At 36.8% G+C, this 26,810-nt stretch overlaps 1 protein-coding gene and 1 long non-coding RNA gene across 3 annotated transcripts in view; one reads left to right on the top strand and one right to left on the bottom strand.

Moving 5' to 3' along the window:
- Positions 1 to 7,755: 7,755 nt before the first annotated feature.
- LOC143710925 (uncharacterized) lies at positions 7,756 to 10,611 on the bottom strand. Of its 2 annotated transcripts, none has more exons than XR_013194692.1 (3): positions 9,805 to 10,611; positions 8,611 to 8,816; positions 7,756 to 8,570 (listed from the first exon to the last, which is right to left on the bottom strand). It is a non-coding gene; the product is annotated as an uncharacterized LOC143710925 (long non-coding RNA). The 2 variants fall into 2 exon arrangements; XR_013194693.1 differs by having other exon boundaries at positions 8,619 to 8,816.
- A 3,064-nt stretch (positions 10,612 to 13,675) lies between these two features.
- Positions 13,676 to 26,810, top strand: part of gga3b (golgi associated, gamma adaptin ear containing, ARF binding protein 3b) — a 184,543-nt gene continuing 171,408 nt past the window's right edge. Inside the window, exons 1-8 of the mRNA XM_077202156.1 lie at positions 13,676 to 13,961; positions 14,848 to 14,932; positions 15,008 to 15,080; positions 15,167 to 15,265; positions 16,663 to 16,786; positions 17,013 to 17,116; positions 18,039 to 18,119; positions 19,121 to 19,258. Of these exons, the coding sequence (XP_077058271.1) occupies positions 13,913 to 13,961; positions 14,848 to 14,932; positions 15,008 to 15,080; positions 15,167 to 15,265; positions 16,663 to 16,786; positions 17,013 to 17,116; positions 18,039 to 18,119; positions 19,121 to 19,258 (753 nt within the window). The 5' untranslated portion in view covers positions 13,676 to 13,912. The remainder of the gene's footprint in view (positions 13,962 to 14,847; positions 14,933 to 15,007; positions 15,081 to 15,166; positions 15,266 to 16,662; positions 16,787 to 17,012; positions 17,117 to 18,038; positions 18,120 to 19,120; positions 19,259 to 26,810) is intronic.

Here is a 26,810-nt window from a genome sequence, read left to right as displayed (position 1 = left end):
AAAGTGGAAGGAATTGATCAGATGTTCCTGTTTGTCTGAGCATTTGGCATTTGTCAAAAACACAAGCTTCCGAGCGTTAAAGCACTAGGCCTGGACGATTGTGCTGCAAGGACTCGCTCAAGAGATTCCGGGGACTTTCACCATCAAACAGTTTCCTATTTGAAAATCTAAAAACCTCTGAGATGGCGACGCAAAAGCTGACGGAGAACAACTGCCCGTCGAGTTCCGGCGATGCGGGACACAAGTATCATCCGGTGTGTGAGTGCTCCACGGGGAAAGAGTGTCGTTTAAGGGCCACGTTAGACTCTATGTTTAAAGATCATTTTAGAGACCAGATGGTTTACTTGATGGACAGTATCATCGATGCTGCGTGCGATAGGAAAACCGATTGTGAGCGGGACACCAAACGTGTCACAAATCTCAAAAAAGAAATGGATGTCATAAGAGGGTTGGTGGGGACATGGACCGATGTGACGCCCATGTTTTTTAACACCCTAGAGCCGACAGGCGTAATCCTCAGAAAAGTTCTGGATGTGATGTATGCATCTAGTCACGAATTCGCGGTCGATGAACTACTCGTTATGTTTACGTTTGTAACAGATCTCTGTGCGTCACTGGCATCAAAAAATGCCAAAACAGATCTTGGCGAAATAGTTGAAGGCCTCGTCAACTATACCCTAGACCAAGACATGGTAGCGTGCCGAGACTTTCTATTCTGGTTGGATCATAAATAAATGGAGTTATTGTCTACTTTATGTATATTTAATGTCGGTCTATCATCATTTTGTAAAGAAAAATACTGTTGAAATAAAAGATTGTACCGCTTAACTCATCATTCTTTGCGACCGTGTCGGAGCTTTGGAGTTTCACAATTTTATAATAAAATGGTATTATAAGTCTTGATTCTTGCGCATTAATAATTTAATGAATAAATACTAGATGAGAATATTTCAGAGATTAAATATTTCAGTGAGCCTGTGGATTTCCCCATCCCATCATGCTGTATAGGGGTGTACATTTGAAATAAAACGTTATTTATGTGTTTTAACAGCAAGATAAAAACATGTTAATGTTTATATTTAAAAGAGTTTCTGATATGTTAGTGTTTTACCATAAAGTGTAGACCATGATAATAATAATTAAAGCGGTTTTAATCATTATAAAAACAACTACTTTGGGGATGCATTGGATGCGACAAAACCAATAAGAGTCTTTACCGAGTAAAGATTTTGTAAAAGGTTATCTTATTAGATATATTTGTAAAGGTTGTTGAACACTATCCCTAAATAAACGAAACAATTGGATTATTTGAACTTAATAGTTTTGGACTAAATTAAGAATGTTAACCTGATTCAACTAAACTCATTCTTTGTTTCGGTGTATTTTTAAAAACATAGATAGATCTACATAGATGTTTTACACAAAAAACATTTCAGAGATCCTTGTGCGGTGTTCTGTAGCCGCATACAGGGGTAAAATATACATTTAAGCGCTATTTAAAACTAGGATGGTATAATATACTGTAAAATACTGTAAAATATACTGTAAACCATAAAATATAATGTAAATGTCTCAAGCGAAGATGATGGTTTAAACCGTCATTTTATTAAATCACGCCAATTCATGCGAATACTGTCAAATATGAACAAAGAGAAGACATAGAGTTGACTAACATTACCGCTAACTGTAGGAACCAGATATCCAGGGGGAAAGTGTAAAGAAAAACACCATACAAAACATTACAATCACACCCGGCGATACGATAAGTGTTACGATAGTGTTGTTCAAAATGAAACCGCGGTAAACAATTTAAGAACCCTAGAGCTGTTAAACATGCGGTTCAATATAAACAAGAATCCATCTCTAATGCGACTGAGCTCGTTTCACATATAACTGCTGATAGTTAGGTATAATCGTTAGATAATTTATCAAACAATTGAAATTTACGATATGTTAAAACATTTTGATGATGGGCTTGCACAAAGCATTGACCAGCTCCTTGGCAATGCTTTCACAATTCACACAGTCAAGCAGTTCCCTCATCTTCATCACACAGTCCAGCAGTTCCCTCATCTTCATCCGGCGTGTTGGATTCGCTCACACATTTGCAACTGATTCATTGTGCAAGTCAAGATCGTCAATGATTGGATCAATGTTCTTCATATTTTCAACCAACTGACTGGTGTTTGCTTTCAGAAACCCTTGATGATCTGAGAATATAAAAATAGAAAAATTAAAACAGGAAAAGGAAAATGAAGGCAAAATGGGGAAAGAATATAAAGATTGAATCTAACCTTGTATTGACCTGTTTCTCTTCTTTCCCAGTCGCCCCTTTTGGACAGTATTTGGCTTTGATAAAATCTGTAGTAAAATAAATAAGTGCCGTAAAATAAAAGGCTATAGTTACAATTCTGAATAATCCAGGAGCATGACACCAGATAAGATAAATTCATCATGACTTAACTTGATTCAATAGTACCAAAATATTTCAAATTTGTACATGATACTGTTAGATCAGAATGTAACTTTCCTTAAAATTGGTCCCAAATAGTTAACTCGGACTGCTTAATTAAGATTAATTTTATACATTACATAGGCGAAAAACTGTTTTAATAGTTTTTCATGCATCACACTTACAATTTGCCGGTACATTTGATTCGTCAGAAGTTATGTTGATCTCAAAGGGGGAGCCATGAGTTAAATCAGTTATGATAGGCGAAAACACATGGCCGCCATCAGATGAAGAGATTTTGCCTGTTTACATAAAATATCTGTCAGTTCATCTGTCAATTGTTCATTTATTTTATTATTGCAACCATGAATTGAGTTAATTCGTCGCTTTGATAAAATCATCAGTAAATAAAAGGCTAATGTAGTATAGTAAAATAATCCAGGAGCATGACAAATTTGTACATGACGCTGTTAGATCAGAATGTAAATTTCCAATTGGTCCCAAATAGTTAACTCGGACTGCTTAATTAAGATTAATTTAATACATAGGCGAAACTGTTTTATTACACTTACAATGTGCCGGTACACTTGATTCGTCAGAAGTTATGTTGATCTCAAAGGAGGAGCCATGAGTTAAACCAGTTATGATAGGCGAAAACACATGGCCACCATCAGATGAAGAGATTTTGCCTGTTTACATAAAATATCTGTCATTTCATCTGTTAATTGTTCATTATACACCCAATAGAGTACCTGCCCCCTTTTTCACAGTCGCTGGTTACCGGAAGTGTTTTTACTTCCAGAAAACGGCTGTTGCACTCTATAATGTTTCTCATTAAAAATAAATATAAACCACACTAACATGTTACTTGGATGTCCGGTTGTCCTGCAGTGTTTGCTGTCTCTAGAGAGAGAGAGAAAAGGAAAGACCATGTTATTTTAAATGGAAAAAATCATGCAATCATCCTATAGGCAGTAACGCAGTTCATTACAGTACAATGATGAAGTTTACAGTTCTTTTCCATTCAGGGGAGCATAATATCATAAATATTGAACCATCTGAAAGAAGACGCTTGACAGTGTCCCAGCGTCAGAATGTATAACTAAATTATGAGAATGTGAAAAACGCTAGGCTATATAAATAGCTTTGACTTAACTTTTATATATTTTGGTTATCACATTGTGCCATTCATATTTACAGCTTACATTTTAAACAATTTTATCATGCAAAGTGCTAAAAGTTAAAATCAAAGACAAAGTAAAGGAAGAATTAAAAAGTAGCCTACCGAAATTTAAAAAGTAAGTAACTGAAGAGGAATAAAATACAGATTAAATAATTAAATAGGCCTATGCACATATAACCATGTTTGACTCAAATAATCTAAATAAGATTTAAAACTGAATAAAAACCAAAACATTTATTTTAAAAGTCCTTTATGGAAACCCCGCAGCGGCCAACTACAGTAAAATGTGCTTGGATGGGGGGGAAATATATATATATATATATATATATATATTTCTGAAACATATATGATGCCAAAAACATTTGATATAGAACATATAACAATGTGTAAGAGCAACAAAGCATGCTAGAGGGTAAGCTAAACAGCAATAGTACGTTTAAAACACTAATGAATTATACCGTCTTTTCCTTATGTATAAACAATCTTTTTAAATAAAACACCGTAGCATAAATGAATTATAGAGACAATACTCACTTTTAGACATGTCTTTTGATGAGGTGGTAAGAGGAGTGAGGGTGCAAAAGTTTTTGGTCCAGAAATGATTTGTCTTGACTTTTTATAAAGAAGAGGCTGGGCAAAATACTCTTGGAAAACGTCAGAGCTGCGTGTCCACAATGTTCTTTCAGTTTTTTTTTTTTTTTTTTTTTCAGGTTACACATGGCAATAAATTACTATAGCCGCTTAAGGACTAAATTGTTGGGTCTTTAACAAAAAGCCTCCAAAATGGAGGAGGTCAAAGGGCATGTTTTCCTGCTATATAGTATCATCAGCTGCTCTCCCAAAGGCTGTTCATGCAGCCTACAGACAAACTGTCGCATCAACAAATGCTAACATTTTAAAGTTCTACATATATTTTGAGTAGATAACCGATAGTATATTCTCAGTAAAGGGTTTCACCCTGTGTGTTTCCACACTGATTAAGGATAGTTTGGGAGATACAAGAAAAGTAAAAAATGATATACACCTTATACGTGCAATAGATCATGTAGCTACCATAGAAAAAGTAAGATCATGCTTTGAATTAAGAGGAGTAAAATTAAATATGCTGTGTGATGGACCAAAAAGGTACATCGCGTCTCTGAAAATGTACAGTGGTTTTCTAAATGATACAACTTAATCTAAATAAGAGCAATGTAGAGTCCTGGGATTTCTTAAAAACAAAAAAAACAACAACTACAAAAAAACATTGTGACAAACTTTGACAGCATGTTTCATGCGGCATGGACAAAAAATACTGTTTGAAATATTTTTGTCTAAGATACCAAAGTACGGTTTTTGCTTTATTTTTTGAACAGACGCTTTAGTAAAAATAATAGCTTAGGTTAAATTTATGTAAAATCATTTATATCATACATAAGTCTTCTAAGAAAATAAATAGAAGATACAATTTTAATAAAACGTTAAAGCTTTGATTTAAACAGTCTTTTAATTTTAAAAGATCTAATTTAAGCTTTTAAGATTTTGAAATGAATTTAGTATGAATAAAACTTTGGAAAGCAGACTAACTTTACATATGCTATGAAATTGTGTCCCAGAGGCTCATCTGTCCTGTATCTCGGGGGTCATGCATTCATTTCACCCTGTAGTTTATCACTGAAGGAACCAGGAGGGCTTTGTTTATGACTTTGGATTGTTTTTATCATTGCATAAAGAACTACATCTTCGGCACTATGAAAATGTAAGGTAATTTTATATACTTTTTTATATAAATTCATTTAGCTAAAACTATGTTTAAATTGTTTGAATTCATTTTAGTAACATACTTGTTATTATTCTATATTTATAATCATTTAATTTAAATATGGAGATTAGTTAATTTATGGAACTGAGTTAGTGTGAGTGCAATGTATGTAAAAACAATGTAAAGATGTTGTTTTCTGTGATGGTCGTGTTTGTGTACGGGATTAAATATGCTGTTACAGTACAAAAATCATTATGGCTATATTAATAAAAATTATACTTTAGGTCACCGTTAAATAAAATCATTACAGTAATCTTCAAAAGATAAATAGAAGATACGACTGTATTACAACGTTTTTATTAAGACTTTAAATAATTCATTGAATTGAATTTAAATTATCTTTTATTTTTAAACTTTTAAGATTAACTTTTAAGATTAACACTAACAAAACATCCTCAACGTCTCATACTGCTGGCTGAACACTCACACACACACACACACACACACACACACACACACACACACACACACACACACACACACACACACACACACAACACACACACACACACACACACACACACACACACACACACACACACACACACACACACACACACACACACACACACACACACACACACACACACACACACACACACATTCCTCCTCCACTCTGAATCACAGTGTGTCAAAGCTTTAAACTTATTGCATCTTTGTAAATACATTCATACGTTATATGGACAATGATGTGTTGGGATTTACTTCTTCAACTCTCTAAAATGTAAGATGATTTTATTTTTGTTTTTAAAAGATTTTTTATAATCATTTATATACTTTTTAAAGAACAGAATGTGTTCAACTTTAGTGTAAGATATTTGTAAATGACTAAAATTTATAACCATTTTAAAGATCAATGTTTTTCAACTCTAGTGTAAAATATGTGAAATTATTAGAAAAACTTTTTCTCACTATACCCATTTATATAGCGTGCTCAGGAATGCCAGGATATCCGGTGTCACACAGACACACATTTAACTCAAAGACTGTCAAAATGCAAGGGGTGTGAGAGGGAATCACTCGGGGAACTTTTCAACTTTTCAACTTTAACCCAATTCTCTGAAACAGTAAGATGATTTTATTTTTGTAAACCCATTCATAACCTGTATGTATCTCTAAAACATGGAGGATGATTTTTATTTTGAAAAAAAATATTTTCTATACTTTTAAAGAATAGAATGTGTTTCAACTTTAGTGTAAGATATTTGTGAATGACTAAATGTACATTTCATTTATATACTTTTAAAGAACAGTATGATTTTTCAACTTTAGTTAGTATGAAAAATATTATATTTCTAAATGTAGGCTACATGTTTTTCAACTTTAGTGTAAGGTATTTGGCATTATTAGAAAAAATATATTTTTCTCACTATACCCATTTATATAGCATACCCAGGAATGCCAGGATATCATGTGTCACACAGACACACATTTAGCTCAAAGACTGTCAAAATGCAAGGAGTGTGAGAGAAACGCACATGGGGGCTTTTTTCACCATAGTGAAACGGTGAGATGATTTTATTTTTTAAATACTTGGATCAGTAAGATATTTATTTTAAAGGAATGAATGTTTTTCAAATCTACTTTAGTGTAAGGTATTTGTAAATGACTAAATGTACATTTCATTTATATACTTTTAAAGAACAGAATGTGTTTCAACTTTAGTTACTGGAAGATATTTTCTCACTATCCCCATTTATATAGCGTGCTCAGGAATGCCAGGATATCGGATGACACGCACACACTCACAGACAGACGCACACACACACACAGTGCGGAGACTGTCAACTTTAATCCAATTCTTCACCATAGTGAAACGGTAAGATGATTTTACTTTTGTAATTCTAATCTATTCTAATCTATATGCGACATTAGAAAAATTATTTTCTCACCCCGACACGGAGGGGATTTCCCACACCAAGAAGTTATTTCCCCCCGGGGTCAATAGGTCAAAATCAATGGGGCAAAGACAACTGGCAAAGACAACTGGCAACTTCATATATCATACAAAAGTCAATAGGGCAAAGACAACTGTCAACTTGATCGATCGATAGGTCAAAGGTTAATCCCTACATTAAAGGACCTCCGGAACATCCTCCGGAATGTACTGTCAACTTGATCGATCGATAGGTCAAAGGTTAATCCCCTAAATTAAGCGACCTCCGGAACAACCCCTCCGGAAGGTCAAAGGTTAATCCCTACATCAAAGGACCTCCGGAACATCCTCCGGAAGGTCAAAGGTTAGCCCCGCCCCTGTCAATCATAGGGTCATAAATCATTTTGACATAAGCCGAATCGTAATACTACTCATGTACACTCACACACACACACATACACTCACACACACAGACACACACACACGCGCACACGCACGTACACTCACACACACACACGTACATTCACACACGTACACTCACACACACGTACGTACACTCACACACACACGTACACTCACACACACACGTACACTCACACGTACACACACACACACACGTACACTCACACACACACACACACACACACACGTACACTCAGACACACACACACACACGTACACACTCACACACACGTACGTACACTCACACACACGTACGTACACTCACACACACGTACGTACACTCACACACACGTACGTACACTCACACACACACGTACACTCACACACACACACACGTACACTCACACACACAGACACACACACACGCGCACACGCACGTACACTCACACACACACACGTACATTCACACACGCACACTCACACACACGTACGTACACTCACACACACACGTACACTCACACGTACACACACACACACACACACACACACACACGTACACTCACACACACACACACATACACACTCACACACACGTACACACTCACACACACGTACGTACACTCACACACGTACGTACACTCACACACGTACGTACACTCACACACACGTACGTACACTCACACACACACACGTACGTACACTCACACACACGTACGTACACTCACACACACACACGTACGTACACTCACACACAATCTACTCAGCCTGAAATTCCCCTCCATCATTGAAAAAACAATCAACCGAGCAATAGCCCTCAACCTCCTTCTCGGAAAAAAATCCACACAGGACTCCTCTTCTGCCATCACATACACACACACACACACACACACACACACACACACACACACACACACACACACACACACACACAGGACTCGTCTTCTGCCATCACACACACACGCAGGACTCCTCTTCTGCCATCACACAGACCCAGGTGGGCAGTCCTTGTGTATTTCAGTGCAGTGCAAGCACACAGTCATCGAGTACGGCACCCGGAACTCTTGCCTATATTCTCTGGAAAATGCACTCCAGTTCACAACACCTAATTTAGATATAATACAGAACAAACAATATTGAATCATTTTGAATAAAGGCATTAACATAGTACAGAGTCGTACAAGGAATTTCTTTTTTATACATTTTAAACATATTATAGGAAAATGTTAAACAAGATATACTTGAGTGTTATTGGCTTTGTCTGTAAAGTACCTAAGAGACTTACTTTGTTTATGAACAACATAAACTAGTTAAAAAAAAGTTTGTCAAGACAAACTTTAATTTGGCTTGAGAAAGCCTATCCTAAAAGTTTGAAAAAAAATTAAAAGCTTGAAGTTTGAAGGTTTTCAGTTTGAATATCAAAGTAGTTTTGAAGCTGAAAGTTTTGAAGGCAATACAGTTTATCAGACACAGACAGACAGATAGACATGACAGATAGGTAGAGATAGATAGACAGACAGAGATAGAAGGATAGATTGATTAGGATAGGATAGAAAATGATTTTTGATGTGGTAATACATCAGCTGTGGCATGCTGGTGTACTGGCAGAATGGGCACTTACTACTGCAGTCATAATACTGCTCAAAAAAGTAAACAACAACAAAAAATAGGTGAGAGGGATGGAGGACTAGAGTAAGAGTTAGAGAATAATGAACACAGCAAAACAAAAATGGTAACACTTTACAATAAGGTTCATTAGTTAACTACCTTAGTTAACATGAACTAAGAATGAACAATACTTTTACAGCATTTATTAATCTTAGTTAATATTAACTTCAACATTTACTAATACATTATTAAAATCAAAGGTTGTATTTGTTAACATTAGTTAATGCACTGTGAACTAACATGAACAAACAATGAACAGTTGTATTTTTATTAACTAACATTAACAAAGATCAACTAATACTGTAACAAATGTATTCCTCATCGTTAGTTCATATTAGTTAATGCATTAAATAATGTTAACTAATAAACCTTATTGTAAAGTGTTACCACAAAAATAATATAAAGTAAAATAGCAAAAGTGGTACCCAGGGAATATAAATGGGGATCACAATGCCAAGGATCTGCAAAGAGAAGGAAGTATAGAGCATCAGAATTAGCATAAAATGTTTTATTATTTTATTACTCTAGTGCAGGGGTGTCCAAAGTCGCTCCTGGAGGGCCACTGTCCTGCAGAGTTTAGCTCCAGCTTGACTCCACACTCCTGCCTGGAAGCTTCTAGTATGTCTAGTAAGACCTTGATTGGCTGGTTCAAGTGTGTTTAACTGGGGTTGGGGCTAAACTCTACAGGACAGTGGCCCTCCAGCAGAAGGATTGGACAGTGCATATACTGTATAGCAGCATAAGTATAAGTAACAGTATGCAATATATAAAACAAGCCCTACTTTCCAAGGAGTTTTTTTGAATTTGTATTACTATTGAATGTAGTTTCATGTTCAATTAAATGAATGTATACTTATTAATAACAATAATATCAAAATAGTTTACATTTAATCAATTTATTCATAGAAAAAAAAGTCCTACAATATAACTTTGTATATTGTTACTATTAACTCTTAAATCCTATTTTCCTGGTTCAGTTTTGCCACTGTATTTCTTTTTAAGGGCCTTGTTTTAACATTATATCCTAATCTAAACACACACACACACACCTACGATGCTTTTGGGAAACGCTGCCCTAGTTATTTGTGCGATATGGTGAGTAAAGTTACACAATCTTATTCTTACATCACTTCATTTTATCATCACACTAAACGCCACTTCAGAATTAAAAATTGTAAATAAAATTAGAGAAAAGAAGAGTAGCTTGCCTGTACTCACCATGCAGATATGTACAGCGGAAATGAAAACATGCTAGAATTGACGTCATGAGTTCACGTCAGTAACCAATGAGAAGAGATGTTGGCGGGTAGAGACCAAGCGGCAACCTCCCTGTCTCCCTCTTGAAACCAACACGGAAGTAAATTAAACTGCAATTCGTCGCCTGGCCGCTTGAGGCTGGCAGCAAAAGTGAGCCAAATCTGTATCTCCCCCATGTTAAAATGCCCAACTTTACCGCAGAAAAAACATTTTTTACAGCCTGGTGCCTTAAGTTGTTTTGGTCTATACAGCTAATTTTACCCTTCATGACAACTGTGAGGGGGGTGAATTTTTTTTAGAACTCATCCGTTTAAATTATATTAAGCCTTAAAATGCTGCATAATCAAGGGCGTGGCCACTTGAGTGACAGGTGGATTGCCACTGCTGTTACTAGCCGTTTGTCTGCTCTCTGTTAGCCATCATGTCACCTCAGCTGATTCCAGCTGCTGAACTCGCCATCTCTGCCGTGTTTGTACTTTTTTCGGGATTATTTCATACAGTTTATTACACGCCGCCCTTACCTTCGCCCATGCCGTTGGATTCCGGCGTTGTCGAGTATCGAGAGAACAACCAGCGCTGTTCTTCAGTTGTTTTCCTCTGTGAACATGCACTCATGGATGTCTGACAATATCGTTGCTTTTTGGAGTTCAGATTTAAAAACGTCTAAAGCCCCGTTCACACTACAAGCGACTTTGTCGCTGCATGTCGCCAGTGGCTGGCGATGAGGTCGCTAGTGGGCGTTCCCACTACTGGTTGCCTTTATGAATGACATCCAATGATGTGGAGAAGGATCATGCGCGCTCCACTCCTATTGGTTGTCGCTCCCGAAAGTCGCTCTTCATTTGCATAAAGTTAAACAGATCTCAACTTTGTCGCGTCGCCAGACACGCCCCATCTAGTCGCCAACGGTTGCTGTCGCGCGTGTCGCCGGAAGTCGCCCGCTCACCATTGAAATGAATGGTATCGCGTCGCTTGGTCGCGTGTAGTGTGAACGCAGCTTTAGATATAGAGGCCACACTCGTTCTGCTGTACCGTTGATCTTACGGAGCAGATAGACTATAACGTTAATATGCTTATTTCACTTTTTAGTGTTCAATAAAAAGTACGGTCAGATTAAATCCTGCAGGTGTCAGTTCTTTCTCTCCGTCCCTTAAATGAGCGCGGATTTCTAGTGCATTACTTGAACTTCTTAGGTAATATCTATCAGAATTTAAAATGGACTGAATAAAGCTCTCTACGAACTTGACGTGCGGTGCCGCGCTGACTGACATGTATGCGCATCACTGTCACACACACACTCAGAGCAAATATTGTAAGTTACTGCATGAGAATAATAATGCATCACAATACACATAGTCTCACGGTTAGTTATGTCTTTTAACTATTATAGTATTTCAAAGGGCAAAAACATGAACTTTAACTATTGGCTTTAGGTCTACTTCTTCAAGTCAGCTGTCACTTTAGCGCGAGGCCAGTAGCACATTAGCTCTTAGCTCTCTTCAGAAACCTACGGGTGACGTCATGGACACTACGTCCATATTTTTTTACAGTCTATGGTAGAGACGTGCAGCCCCGCCCCAGGTGCGGCCCCACCTAGATCGACGTCATCACTTTGCCACTAACCAATGAGAAGCATTGTGGGCGCATGCTTGCCAGGTGCACCAGGTGCACCCCCGCCCAAGGTGCACCCCCGCCCAAATCTGCAGGCTGCAGCCAGGTGCTTCTCGCCCTACCAGCAATGCACTGACTTCCAGAGAGCACACGTGTACCTCTGTTGTACTTTTATATTTTTATATTATATTGTGTTTGTTTCTTTTTCTTTACATACATTTTACATTCATCTTACTGCATTTTATTCATACATTGATATATTCTTATAGATGTACTCATTTATCATATATTCATTATATTTGATTTACTTTTATTTTACTTCAATTTACACTCTACTCAAAGTTTCTGTAAAACAAAGGCCCAATGTTAATATGAAAGGATGTTTTAGATGTATTTTGAATTTATTCTTTGCATTTTGTCGTGTTTTAGGGTTAAAGTAAAATGTCATTGACATTATATTTTTCTACTGATTTTTTTTTATAATGTAGGCTACATTTGATTCTTGACAAATCTTGCTTTTGCTGCGTAATCATATGTCTTTATTCAAGGTCTTCAAGGCCACAAGTCACTGTTAAGAAGTAGTAAATTTCCATTCCCTTTGCTTGTGATCATAACACTTCTTTAATATATTTCTGTTAAGACCAAGGGTTATCCAATAAACATATTTCTTATCACTTCCTTTCCTGGCTCCTGCACTCCTCCTGCATCTAGTCATGTAAAGTCTGGATATGTATTTTTCTTTTCAGAATTATTTCAAAGCAGCTTTACAAAAAAAAAAAAAAAAGTGCCTTACAACCAATGTTGGGTAAGAAAGTAATTAAGATGTACTACAAATCCTAGTTAAAATTCTCTAAATTGTCTGTATTTGCATTTCTTTGTCCAGTATCATACACTCAACACAGTTTACCTGACTCTATCAGCAAGAAAATTATTATTAAACTTAGAAAACTCATTACCTATATAAAATAATTTAATAAAAATGAGAATGGTTCCTCATTTGCAGTATAGCAAAGATAGTTGTATGTGTACTGGTTTGACTTACATATGGAGTCAAAATTAGCCTCGTACGCTGGGTGTAGTCCTTTTATTTCCTATATCAGGATCAGGATGTCCTGTCCCCATAATGATCCCTACTGCTAAACACTAAACAACTCTGTGAAGAGTGAAGGCATCCCAACTCCGAGGTTTGTGACCCATGATTAGGGATCTCTGACTTCAGTGTTGGTAGCCTACTGTTGTCCTGATTCTAATCTGTTATGGTATGTTATGTTCTATTCTATCAAAATCACGCAAAGCAATCCATTCTATTCTATTCTATTCTATTCTATTCTATCAAAATCGCTCAAAGCAACCCATTCGCTATTAAAACATAAATACTTTTTAAAGATGTACTTTTATTTTGTTATCCTACAAGACTCGTACTGCTAGAGACCTTTATTTTGTAATCTTTAGAGGCGTCTAAATCAAGGACCTCCACACAGGCAGCTGATGATACTGCCGGCTGATACACTATTCATTTAATAAATAAATAAAGCAGTATTTTGTCGCGGCCCACAGGCTCGGATGGAACAGAGGATGCTAGTTTTTATCATTCTCAGTTTAATTTGACCAATGTCTGTGGCATCTAAGGGGGAAATGTGTGGATTTATGCAGTCAGAGCTTTAAATGAGGATCATGGCGTTTCCGGAGGGAGAATCACTCGAATCCTGGCTCAGTACGTGCACTATTATCATTTGCATCTCACAATAGATGTAAATCATATTATTGTTGTGTGTGTTCGCTGCAATGCATCAGTACCGGCTCGTCTGACGCGCTTGTTTGCCTTTTTCCGCGAAATTTCGAATCCTACTATGACGAAGGTCTGCTCATGAAAATTAATATTATCATATTGACGTTGCCTGGTAACCTTCTCACGGCGTCCAATCACAAAGCCTAGATAATATGTAAGAGCGAAGACTTCACCATTGTAGGATTCGTTAATTCGCCAGCGCCCACTTACCAGCGCCTGTCTTTCAGCCAATCAGATACGGACACTGTACGAACGTCACGCCTTGTAATAAATATTCAGGAGCCAAGCCTTTCCTATAGTATGATTTATAAAATGAATAGAGTGCATGCTGATTGTAATATCTGGCGATATTGCGTTCAGATTAAAGTGCAAAGTCTGTGTTTGGCTTTATATAGGATGAGTTCAGACCCAGGGCATTCGGATTTACAGCAGAATTCATTATTAATTATCCATTTAACTGATGATTTTATCCAGTGTGTTAAATAGTACACTATCCATGATAATACAATGCTTTTTTGATTTACAGATTTACAGCTGGAAATATTAGTTAGCCATTTAACTGATGATTTTATACAGTGTGACAAATAGTACATTAACCATGATGATGCAACGTTTTTTTGCACATGCATCATGAACATATCATGTAAATACAAAAAATATTATACATATAGCACCTTTCTTTACATTGCTGATGGTAATATTTATATGCATCGCTGTGATTGTCCCTCACACTGTTGTGCCAGTGTATCTCAGACACAGAGCTCAACGAGGCTGATTGTTTGGTCCTTACGAATGTGTGTGTTCTCCACAGACAAAGCCACACACCCCACCAACCGGCAGGAGGACTGGGAATATATTATCGGGTTTTGTGACCAGATCAATAAGGAGTTGGAAGGGTAAACCTTCGTAATCCAGCATGACTGAAAACTACAGATTCTCTGCTCTTTCTGACTGTGTGTGTGTGTTTATAGTCCTCAGATAGCTGTGAGACTCCTCGTTCACAAAATCTACTCTCAAGAATGGGAAGCCCTTCAAGCTCTGACTGTGAGTGATGTTGTAATGCTAATCCACCATTACTGCTCGAGCATGAGTCTGTTCATGGATGATATGATGTTTTTGTGTCTCTGCAGGTCCTAGAGGCGTGTATGAAGAACTGTGGGCGAAGATTTCACAACGAAATAGCCAGATATAGGTTTTTAAATGAGCTGATTAAAGTGGTTTCACCCAGGGTTGGTGGTTTTTCTATTATGAGTTATTTTTGTTGACCCAAATTATAGCAGCCTGGTTCCCTTGACAAAATCCCAATTGGCTTTTGGGTTATTGCTGAAAATAAGCTCTGAGACTAACAAAAGTTTATGATTCTTACACGTTTTGTTCGTCATGATAATCTTCACAAACTTTTATGAATTTTGAAGCCTAAAAACAATCAGCAGAAGTCAGAAGATAAGCGTATGGTGTGGTGATGGCGCAGTGGATAAGACACATGCCTTTGGTGTGAGAGACCCGGGTTCGAATCCACTGTGAGACACCAATGTGTCCCTGAGCAAGACACTTAACCCCTAGTTGCTCCAGAGGCGTGCGACCTCTGAAATATAGCAATTGTAAGTCGCTTTGGATAAAAAGCGTCAGCTAAATGGGTAAATGAAAGCGTAGGCTATAAACGAACAACACCACGTCATCATCATTAAACTTTCAACAACATTTTCCATGAAAGTTTTTAGTTATAATAGTTTGCAAGAGTGTGGTTATAAACACAATGAGGCTTTGAAAGCGACTAGTGAGTAGATGAGTTTACCTGTATTATCTGTTCAACCTCTATTTTAAAGTTTTGTTTTTCAAAAGCTTTTAAAAAAATCACAAGGGGAATTACTGATGTTATAGGAGTGTAACAATAATAGTAACAATAGATCATGTCACAATATATCGCAATACAAAAATGCATCAATATGTATCATGGATAGTTAGTTTACAGAGTTTTAGTGTCAGTACTACATTAAACTACTGTATATAATGTTGAATATAATGTATAATAATGCAATGGGGGAATATTTGTGGGTCCTGATAATGCCAAATGTCTGATGTTACCAGTAAAAAGTTGATATTTTTTTTAAATAGATCTAGTCAGTGAAAGAGTGAAAACATATTCATCTAAAATAATTCTGTATTTTCAGCTTGAGAATCATAAATATTGTTATTCTGGTGTCTCTATTGTCCTGTGCTTTGAGTTTCCAGCACCAAGTCCAAGCCTATTCATTTACACACACAATGTAACACCAAATCTAGCATTTTAATCTACAGTGCATTTTTTTGTTAACCTTTTATCATGTCTTGGAGTATCGCAATAATATCGTATCGTGAGTTCAATATCGTGATATGAATCGAATCATGACATGAGGGTATCGTTAAACTCCTACTGATATATTTATGATGTTGAATAAAACGTGAAAATATCTTGAGCTTATGTTCACCACAGACCGTATTTCATGCATTTAACCAAAAACCCATTCAAAAAACCATTTGACATCAGGATGATGGAAACTAGAAGTGTAGAAGTTTTTTATGGCTCATTCCTGTGCACTTATATGTCTAATACAAACATGTGTTAAAAGCAGTGTGTGTGTTGCAGTACATGGGGAACAGTGTTTCTGAGAAGGTGAAGAATAAGATCATTGAGATGCTGTACAGCTGGACGGTGGCGTTTCCCAACGAGTCCAAGATCGCAGACGCGTACCAGGCGCTCAAGAAGCAAGGTGAGATTCTACTCAACTCTACTTTAATTCTAGAGACTTTGCAAAAACACAATGGGTACCAAAGCGCTGTTCTTAAAAATGACAAAAAGAAACAATTTTACACAATTCTACGTACGGACTCTCTGGGGTCTGTCACGAGCGGTTGTCTGATTGTGTGTGTGTGTGTGTGTGTGTGTGTGTGTGTGTGTGTGTGTGTGTGTGTGTGTGTGTGTGATGATTTCTTCAGGACTCGTGATGACGGACCCAGAACTGACGGTGGACAAAACCCTGATCCCGTCGCCTCCCGCTCGGCCCAAAAACCCTGTGTTTGACAACGAGGACATGGGGAAGGTGAGACCGAGCCTGATGGAATCATTTCCTAAAAACGTATCAAGCCAAGGCACTCGAGAGTTAAAGTAAATGTGTATAAAAAGCCTTTATTTCATTATGGCTTAGGCAATTAAAAACAGTTTTGAAATAACCGCACACCGACGCGTTGCGGCTAATATCCTTTTTAATTAGTTAGTCATGTGATCACCTGATTACATAATATAGAATAGTCATAATAGAGAAGAAATTATTGGACAAATTAGCGAAGACATATCTCACCAAAACATAATTAAACCCAACATACCTAATGTAAAAAAAAAATAATAATAAAAAACCCGGATATAATATAGGCTAACTACAAGTCACCTTCCTTTATATAGCGTATTTAACAATAGAGATTATTTCAAAGCAGCTTTACAGTGATAATAGGAAATGAAAGTAACAGAGATTGTTTTGGCTTTACAGCAGCTCTAGAATAAAGTTATTGTCCAGCTAAAGTTAGTTTTGATTGATTCAATTCCGTTGCAAAGATCATTAGTTATTAACTTAGGGGCCGCTAACACGACACAGTTTTAGTACAACATCACATAAGATATTGATAAAATATACAAATCAGAATCAACAATATTCTTAGTCCCAAAACTTGGATTTAAAAAAAAAAGTAAAAATTCATATACCCAGAATCAACAATGTATTAACAGTTCAAATGATACAACTGCAAAACAACACCAATCGAGGAAACTAAAGTCAAATTACAGATTCTAATTCTCCATTTAAACCTGGAAATTTGGTTGCTTTCAATGTATATATCCAGAAAGACCCTCTCTGTAGTTGCTGACTAGGCATCATTTCCCATTTCTGCAACATTTGACTTTAACTCGATGCAGTTTCTCTTTATGAAACTACAGAAATGACTTTGTGCTCTTCTGTGATTTGATGGCAGTTGTTGGCTGAACTTCTGAGGAGCAAAAACCCAGAAGATCTTCAGGAGGCGAACAGACTCATCAAAAACATGGTGAAAGAGGTGAGAAAGAGACGTGATGCCGTTCTGACAAATAAAGAGCTCCAGTTTATAGCCAACGTGAAACAGCATTTCCTTCTTTACACTAATCAGTCGTTCACAACAAAGCTGTAGCTGTTTCTTGAACATTGAGGGTCCAAACCAATTTTTGAATGGTCTTTTTTAATGAAATCAAAGGGTTTAAATGAATTTAAGGGAATACAAAAAAAGAAATAACTATTATTCATGGTAAAATAATGCATTTGAACTATTTGTGAATGATGTGTTTATTTTAAATAAATGACAAATGCCATTTTAAAAACCTCAACCTAAAAACACAGTTGAGTTTAAGTCACTGTTTTTGCCTCTAGCTTTGGTTCACAATACAAAACATTTACTAAACAGTTAAGTTTGATTTTATGTAGACCATGTTTCTTCAAGGGTGGTTGCGTCTGTGGTAATGTGTGTATGAACTTTATTAAAGGGGACCTGTTTTAAAAGTCTTGATTTTGTCTTGGGCTCTACTAGAACTGGTTTTCATGCTTGAATGTTCAAAAAACATTATTTTCCTCATATTCTCCATTGTTGCAGTTCGTCTCTTCCCAGTCTGTCAGTAACACTCTGTTTAGTTCCTGTCTCTATGAAGTCCCGCCTTCTGAAAAGCTCAATGTGCTCTGATTGGTCAGCTGGATCGGTGTGTTGTGATTGGTCAAGTGTTTGGGAAAAGTCCCGCCCCTAAAAACCATAACCGCCAGTTTCAACACACTACTAACTAACTCAACCAGGCCCCGCCCCTTTGTTCGGCATATTAATTATTTATTATAAATTATTATGACTCTGATATAGAGAATAACTCCCGCTGGAGGGACTTTGTGCTTTGCAGAGTTTATTCATACTCAACATTACACACTGAAGAAAGATGAACATGTACAAAAAAGCATAATAGGTCCTCTTTAAAGCAGAACTCATGATAATGTTTTCAGTATTATCAGGACTGAATCTGTGTGTTGTGTTGTGTCTTGCAGGATGAAGCCCGAGTGCAGAAAATGAGCAAACGCATCCACACGCTGGAGGAGGTGAACATCAACGTCAAGCTCCTGGGGGAAATGCTGAGTCAGTACGACAGGGACCGATCGTCAGACGCCGACCGCGAGCTCATCAAGGTCAGAGTCCATGAGCACAACACACAATCAGATTGAACAACTCCGGTTCTTATTATTATTAGGGGCCAAGCACCGAAGGTGCGGAGGCACCTATTGTATCTGTTCCGGTTCTTATTATTAGGTGTTCAAGCACGAAGTGCTGAAAACCTATTGTATTTGTACTGATTTTTATTATTAGGTGTTCAAGCACGAAGTGCTGAAAACCTATTGTAATTGTAAGGATTTTTAGGTGTTCAAGCACGAAGTGCTGAAAACCTATTGTAATTGTACTGATTTTTATTATTATTATTATTATTATTTTCCCCTAAAACGCATCGTGCAGCCCAAACCGTAAGTGCTGGAGCTCTGAAACTTTGTCAGATGGTAGTACAAAAATCGAGGAGAGGTTCAGAGAGTATGACCCCGATTGGCCTATAGGTGGCGCTACAGCAATCAATTGCGTGTAACTGCTCATAACTCCTAAACCGTAAGGCGTAGACTCAAGTGTCTTATATCATTGGAAAGCTGGACTCTTAACTTAAAAAACGTATATCTCCGATTTCATTTCCGCCATGATAGATTTTCCGCCATTTTGAATTTTGTTAAAAAACGACTTTTGCGAACTAGTCCCTGGTTTTTTGCCCGATCGGAACCAAACCAGTGTAGAAATGTTCTCTGGAGTCTGAATATCAATAATCATTGAAAAAAAGTTGAATTTTCGATTTCCGGTTGCTAGGGGGCGCAAAATGAACGTTGTGGGAGGAGCCTATTTTACTAAAATGGATATAACTCGAGAAGTAAATGAGATATCTTCACCAAACTTGGTCCACATATTTATGAGTTCAATTTGAGGTCACAGTAAAAAAACCGCGTCGATCTAACACTAGGTGGCGCTATAACATTAAAAAAACATAAAAGGGGGTGTGGCCACCTGACCGTTAGTCCGATTGACCTGAAAATTGGTATGCAGTGTCTTGGTCCAAGGCCCCATGTATGTGTAAAAGGATATTGGCGTATCTCAAAAAACATGGCCGCCATCGATCAATAAAGTTTGAGCACCTGTGAGACGAGGTTAACGGAGGCCAATCGGTACGAAACTCAATGGGCATGTTCGACTCATGGCCCAAGAGGTCTGTAAGAGTTTTGAAAGAAATCGGCCACTAGTTGGCGCTAACGAGTTTTACGGCTCTGTAATCACGTGGTGTTGCACACATCCCCACAATATGCATATCATTTGATAGATCTCCTCATGTTGAACAACTTTGCCTCTGGAACCATTGCTGTCAATCAAACCGTTCATTAAATATTCACGAATATGTTAAAAACCTACTTTTGCAAACTAGTCCTAGGTTTTTCGCCCGATCGGAACCAGACCAGTCTAGGATAATTCTCTGGACTCTCTAGATCAATAATCATTGAAAAAAAGTTGAACTTTTTATTTTTCTTATGGTATTAAAGGGTTATTTAGAAAAGGGGCGTGACAAAATGCACCCAAAAGCCTATAAATCATACATAAAAACTCAGAACTTCACAAAAATTGATGAGCATATGTGTCATACCATGGTGAAGAAGCATGAAACGTTTCATGGAGATCGGACAATAGGTGGCGCTATAACTGTTGAAAAGCTTTAAACCCATGTATTTCCTATGGTAAATTGCCTGTATTGGCTGTAAATGGTCTTTTCCATCTATGATCGTATAATTTTCATATCCTAATGTTTAAAACCAGTGCAGTACAATTATCTGGACTCTCTAGATCAATAATTATCAGAAAAGGTATAATTACTTCATTTGGATGGCTATAATAGAGTGTAAATCAGATGGCTATAACAGGTATAACAGCTTGGATGGCTATAACAGCCAATAAGTGGTATTTTACTGCCCCCTGCTGTCATTTCATCATACTACTCTCTAATATTTTTATATATAATTGATATTTAGACTTTATTAAATCATTATTTTAACATTTACAATCACATTTTGTCAAAATAAATCTATTGCTCTGTACTCTCTACAACAATAATTATAGGAAAATGTATAACTTCTTCATTTGGATGACTATAATAGGGTCACTTCAATATGTAGCCTTGACCGAAAGCCAATATCTTTTCAATAAATGCTCATAGCTTCTTAAAAAAAGGTCGAGAACAGCTATAACAGCTTGAAAAAGGCTAACAGCCAACAAGTGGTATTTTACTGCCCCCTGCTGTTTAAAAAAAGTCATTTTGTCACACTACTCAACTATAATTAATATTTAGACTTTATAAATTCACTATTTTAACATTTACAATAACATTTAGTCAAAAATCGTCTATTGAAGTGACAATTGAGTCACACTGGCTCCTGAAGTTCCAAATGTCTCTATCTACATCAGAATGAGCGTGTGTAGATTAAATGATATGAAAAACATGGCCTATTGTATAAGTAGGCTGTAATAGCACTGTTGTCCACTAGATGGAGCAGCAGCATTAGATATTTTTAAAGTTTTTTTATCAGCTTTCAGCATTGGCTAACAAACAAATGCTTAAAGCATTTTCTTTAATTAGTTTTATATTATTACATTGCAAAGAAATATGTGAAATGCTCAAATACCATTAAAACAGATTTTCACAATAACATATCCCAAAAATGTGTGTGTGTGTGTGTGTGTGTGTGTGTGTGTGTGTGTGTGTGTGTGTGTGTGTGTGTGTGTGTGTGTGTGTGTGTGTGTGTGTGTAAGCATGCATTATGGAGTTAACATGAAAAAAATGGTTTGCTTCACTGGAGAATACTGGAGAAACAAAGTAGTTGAAAATGAAAGTGAGCCAATAAGTGGTCTTCTACTGCCCTCTGCTGGCCACTCTTCTTATTAATTGTCTTTTTTTGTATATAGACACTATAAAATCACTTAAATAACAATTACTATTATAACACATTCATATTTTGTCAGAGTTTATCACTTCAATTGTTCTTATGCTTCATATAATTGCTATCAACGTGGTAAATCATGGTAAATAACGCCAGAAACATGGTAAATCATAGTAAAAAAGGTAAATCATGCTAGAATCCTGGTAAATTATTCTGGAATGTGCTATATCATGGTAAATCATCATATAACATGGTATATCAAGGTAAACTATGGAAAATCATGTAAGATTCATGGTAAATCATACTGGAACATGGTAAATCATGAAAAATCACACTGAAATGTAGTATATCATGGTAAATCATGCTTGCTACATAAAACTTAATGTCTTTTGATGCTTTTGTGCTTAACGGCCTGAAAGGCCTTAACTGCTTGAACACCGCTAAATGCTGCTTGCAGCTTTAATTAGGTGTTCAAGCACGAAGTGCTGAAAACCTATTGTATTTGTACTGATTTTTATTATTATTATTATTATTATTATTATTATTTTTCTTCTGCCGTAAAACGCATCGTGCAGACCAAACCGTAAGTGCTGGAGCTCTGAAACTTTGTCAGATGGTAGTACAAAAATCGAGGAGAGGTTCAGAGATTATGACCCCGATTGGCCAATAGGTGGCGCTACAGCGATCAATTGCGCGAAACTGCTCATAACTCCTAGACCGTATGTCGTAGACTCAAGTGTCTTATATCATTGGAAAGCTGGACTCCTGACTTAAAAAACGTATATCTCCGATTTCATTTCCGCCATGATAGATTTTCCGCCATTTTGAATTTTGTCGAAAAACTACTTTTGCGAACTAGTCCCTGGTTTTTCGCCCGATCGGAACCAAACCAGTGCCAAAATGTTCTCTGGAGTCTGAATATCAATAATTATCAAAAAAAAGTTGAAATTTTGATTCACGTTCGCTAGGGGGCACAAAATGAACGTTGTGGGCGGAGCCTATTTTACTAAAATGGCTATAACTCAAGAAGTAAATAAGATAGCTTCACCAAACTCGGTACACATGTGAATGAGTTGATTTTGAGGTCACAGTAAAAAAACCGCGTCGATCTAACACTAGGTGGCGCTATAACATTAAAAAAACATAAAAGGGGGTGTGGCCACCTGACCGTTAGTCCGATTTACCTGAAAATTGGTATGCAGTGTCTTGGTCCAAGGCCCCATGTATGTGTAAAAGGATATTGGCGTATCTCAAAAAACATGGCTGCCATCGGCCAATAAATTTGAGCACCTGTGAGACGAGGTTAACGGAGGCCAATCGGAACGAAACTCAATGGGCATGTTCGACTCATGGCCCAAGAGGTCTGTAAGAGTTTTGAAAGAAATCGGCCACTAGTTGGCGCTAACGAGTTTTACGGCTCTGTAATCACGTGGTGTTGCACACATCCCCACAAAATGCATATCATTTGATAGATCTCCTCATGATGAACAACTTTGCCTCTAGAACCATTGCTGTCAATCAAACCGTTCATTAAATATTCACGAATATGTTAAAAACCTACTTTTGCGAACTAGTCCCTGGTTTTTCGCCCGATCGGAACCAGACCAGTCTAGGACAATTCTCTGGACTCTCTAGATTAATAATTATCAAAAAAAAGTTGAAATTTGGCATTTGGTTGGCTATAACAGGGTCATTTATAAAATGGGCGTGGCAAAATATAGTCAAAAGCCTATAAATCCTATACGAAAACTCAGAACTTCACAAAAATTGGTGAGCATATGTGACAAAACATCCTTAAAAACCATGCCAAATTTTATGGAGATCGGACCATAGGTGGCGCTATAACTGTTAAAAAGCTTTGAAACAATGTATTTCCTATGGCAAATTGCCTGTATTTGCTGTAAATGGTGTTTTGCATTTATTATCATGTAATGTTCATATCATAATGTTCAAAACCAGTGCAGTACAATTCTCTGGACTCTCTAGATCAATAATTATCAGAAAAGTTATAACTTCTTCATTTGGATGGCTATAATAGGGTCACTTCAATATGAAGCCTTTACCAAGAAAGCCTATATATCTTCAATGAATGCTCAGATCTTCTTAAAAACAAGTCAGAACATGTGACTCTAAATAAGATAAGAAATAATGCATCTATAACAGTTAAAAACGTTAAAGTTATAACATAATGGCATATTAAGCCAATAAGTGGTATTCTACTGCCCCCTGCTGTTTAAAATAGTCATTTTGTCATGCTACTAACTAATATAATTCTATAATTGTTATTTAGACTTTATAAAATCACTATTTTAACATTTACACTCACATTTAGTCAAAATTCATCTATTGAAGTATTTCTACTGACTATTGTGGCACATTGAGAAATGTGAATCCTGAAGGAGACTTGCAGTAAACATTTTTTTCCATCACATAGTTCAAATGTCTGTATCTACAACAGAATGTGTGTGTGTAGTCCTATATTTCTGAATAAATGCTGAATAATCGGATTAATAGATTACAAAGACATTATGTGAAATGCTTATAGACCATTAAAGTATATTTTCATAATGACACATCCCAATAGCATTGAAAAAATCAACAACAACATTTGTCTTTGTGTGTTTGTGAGTGTGTGTGTGTGTGTGTGTGTGTGTGTGTGTGTGTGTGTGTGTGTGTGTGTGTGTGTGTAAGCATATGTCTAAATAAGATACCTGTGAAAACACTTTATTAATAAGTATAATGGCCAGCAGAGGGCAGTAGAAGACCACTTATTGGCTCAGTTTCATTTTGACAGACTTGATTTTCATCACTATTCTACACTAAAGCAAACCTGTTTTTCCATGTTAACTATTATAAGACAATCATTTTTTTGTCAGTTTATCACTTCATGGCTATTGACACTTCACATCAATGCTAGCAATGTGGTAAATCATGGTAAATCACGATAGAAACATGGTAAAACATAGTAAATAATACTATTACTTGGAGTATCATGGCAAATCATGCTAGCAATGTGATGAATCATGGTAAATCATGCTACAATCCTGGTAAATCATTTTAGAATGTGGTATATTATGGTAAATCATTCTATAACATGGTAAATCATGGTAAATCATTCTATAACATGGTAAATCATGGTTAACTATGATAAATCATGCTAGAATCATATTAAATCATACTAGAATGTGTTCAATTCTGGTAAACCATGCTAGAGAAGGGTAAATCATGGTGAATCATACTAGAACTTGGTATATCATGGTAAACTATGGTAAATCATGCTAGATTCATGGTAAATCATACTGGAACATGGTAAATCATGAAAAATCACACAAAAATTTGGTATATCATGGTAAATCATGCTAAAACAAGGTCATTCCATCTATGATGTCAGTGGTTAAATGCTTGCTACATGAAACTTAATGTCTTTTGATGCTTTTGAGCTTAACTGCCTTAACTGCTTGAACACCGCTAAATGCTGCTTGTTATTATTATTATTATTATTTTTCTTCTGCCGTAAAACGCATCGTGCAGCCCAAACCGTAAGTGCTGGAGCTCTGAAACTTTGTCAGATGGTAGTACAAAAATCGAGGAGAGGTTCAGAGATTATGACCCCGATTGGCCTATAGGTGGCGCTACAGCAATCAATTGCGCGAAACTGCTCATAACTCCTAGACCGTATGTCGTAGACTCAAGTGTCTTATATCATTGGAAAGCTGGACTCCTGACGAACAAAACGTATATCTCCGATTTCATTTCCGCCATGATAGATTTTCCGCCATTTTGAATTTTGTCGAAAAACTACTTTTGCGAACTAGTCCCTGGTTTTTCGCCCGATCGGAACCAAACCAGTGCCAAAATGTTCTCTGGAGTCTGAATATCAATAATTATCAAAAAAAAGTTGAATTTTCGATTTCCGGTTGCTAGGGGGCGCAAAATGGACGTTGTGGGAGGAGCCTATTTTACTAAAATGGCTATAACTCGAGAAGTAAATGAGATAGCTTCACCAAACTCGGTACACATGTGTATGAGGACAGTCTGGGGTCACAGTAAAAAAACCGCGTCGATCTAACACTAGGTGGCGCTATAACATTAAAAAAACATAAAAGGGGGTGTGGCCACCTGACCGTTAGTCCGATTGACTTGAAAATTGGTATGCAGTGTCTTGGTCCAAGGTGCCATGTATGTGTAAAAGGATATTGGCGTATCTAAAAAAACATGGCCGCCATCGGCCAATTAAATTTGAGCACCTGTGAGACGAGGTTAACGGAGGCCAATCGGAACGAAACTCTATGGGCATGTTCGACTCATGGCCCAAGAGGTCTGTAAGAGTTTTGAAAGAAATCGGCCACTAGTTGGCGCTAACGAGTTTTACGGCTCTGTAATCACGTGGTGTTGCACACATCCCCACAATATGCACATCATTTGATAGATCTCCTCATGCTGAACAACTTTGCCTCTAGAACCATTGCTGTCAATCAAACCGTTCTTTAAATATTCACGAATATGTTAAAAACCTACTTTTGCGAACTAGTCCCTGGTTTTTTGCCCGATCGGAATCAGACCAGTCTAGGACAATTTTCTGGACTCTCTAGATCAATAATTATCGAAAAAAAGTTGAACTTTTTTATTTTTCTTATGGTATTAAAGGGTTATTTAGAAAAGGGGCGTGACAAAATGCACCCAAAAGCCTATAAATCATAAATAAAAACTCAGAACTTCACAAAAA

This window comes from Siphateles boraxobius, unplaced genomic scaffold (assembly GCF_051911475.1).
Source record: "Siphateles boraxobius isolate OS27281-9 unplaced genomic scaffold, OSU_SipBor_1 49, whole genome shotgun sequence".
In the NCBI taxonomy this organism is placed as follows: Eukaryota; Metazoa; Chordata; class Actinopteri; order Cypriniformes; family Leuciscidae; genus Siphateles; species Siphateles boraxobius.
Note: the sequence above shows the minus strand (reverse complement) of the source record. Positions and strands in the feature narration are given on the sequence as shown.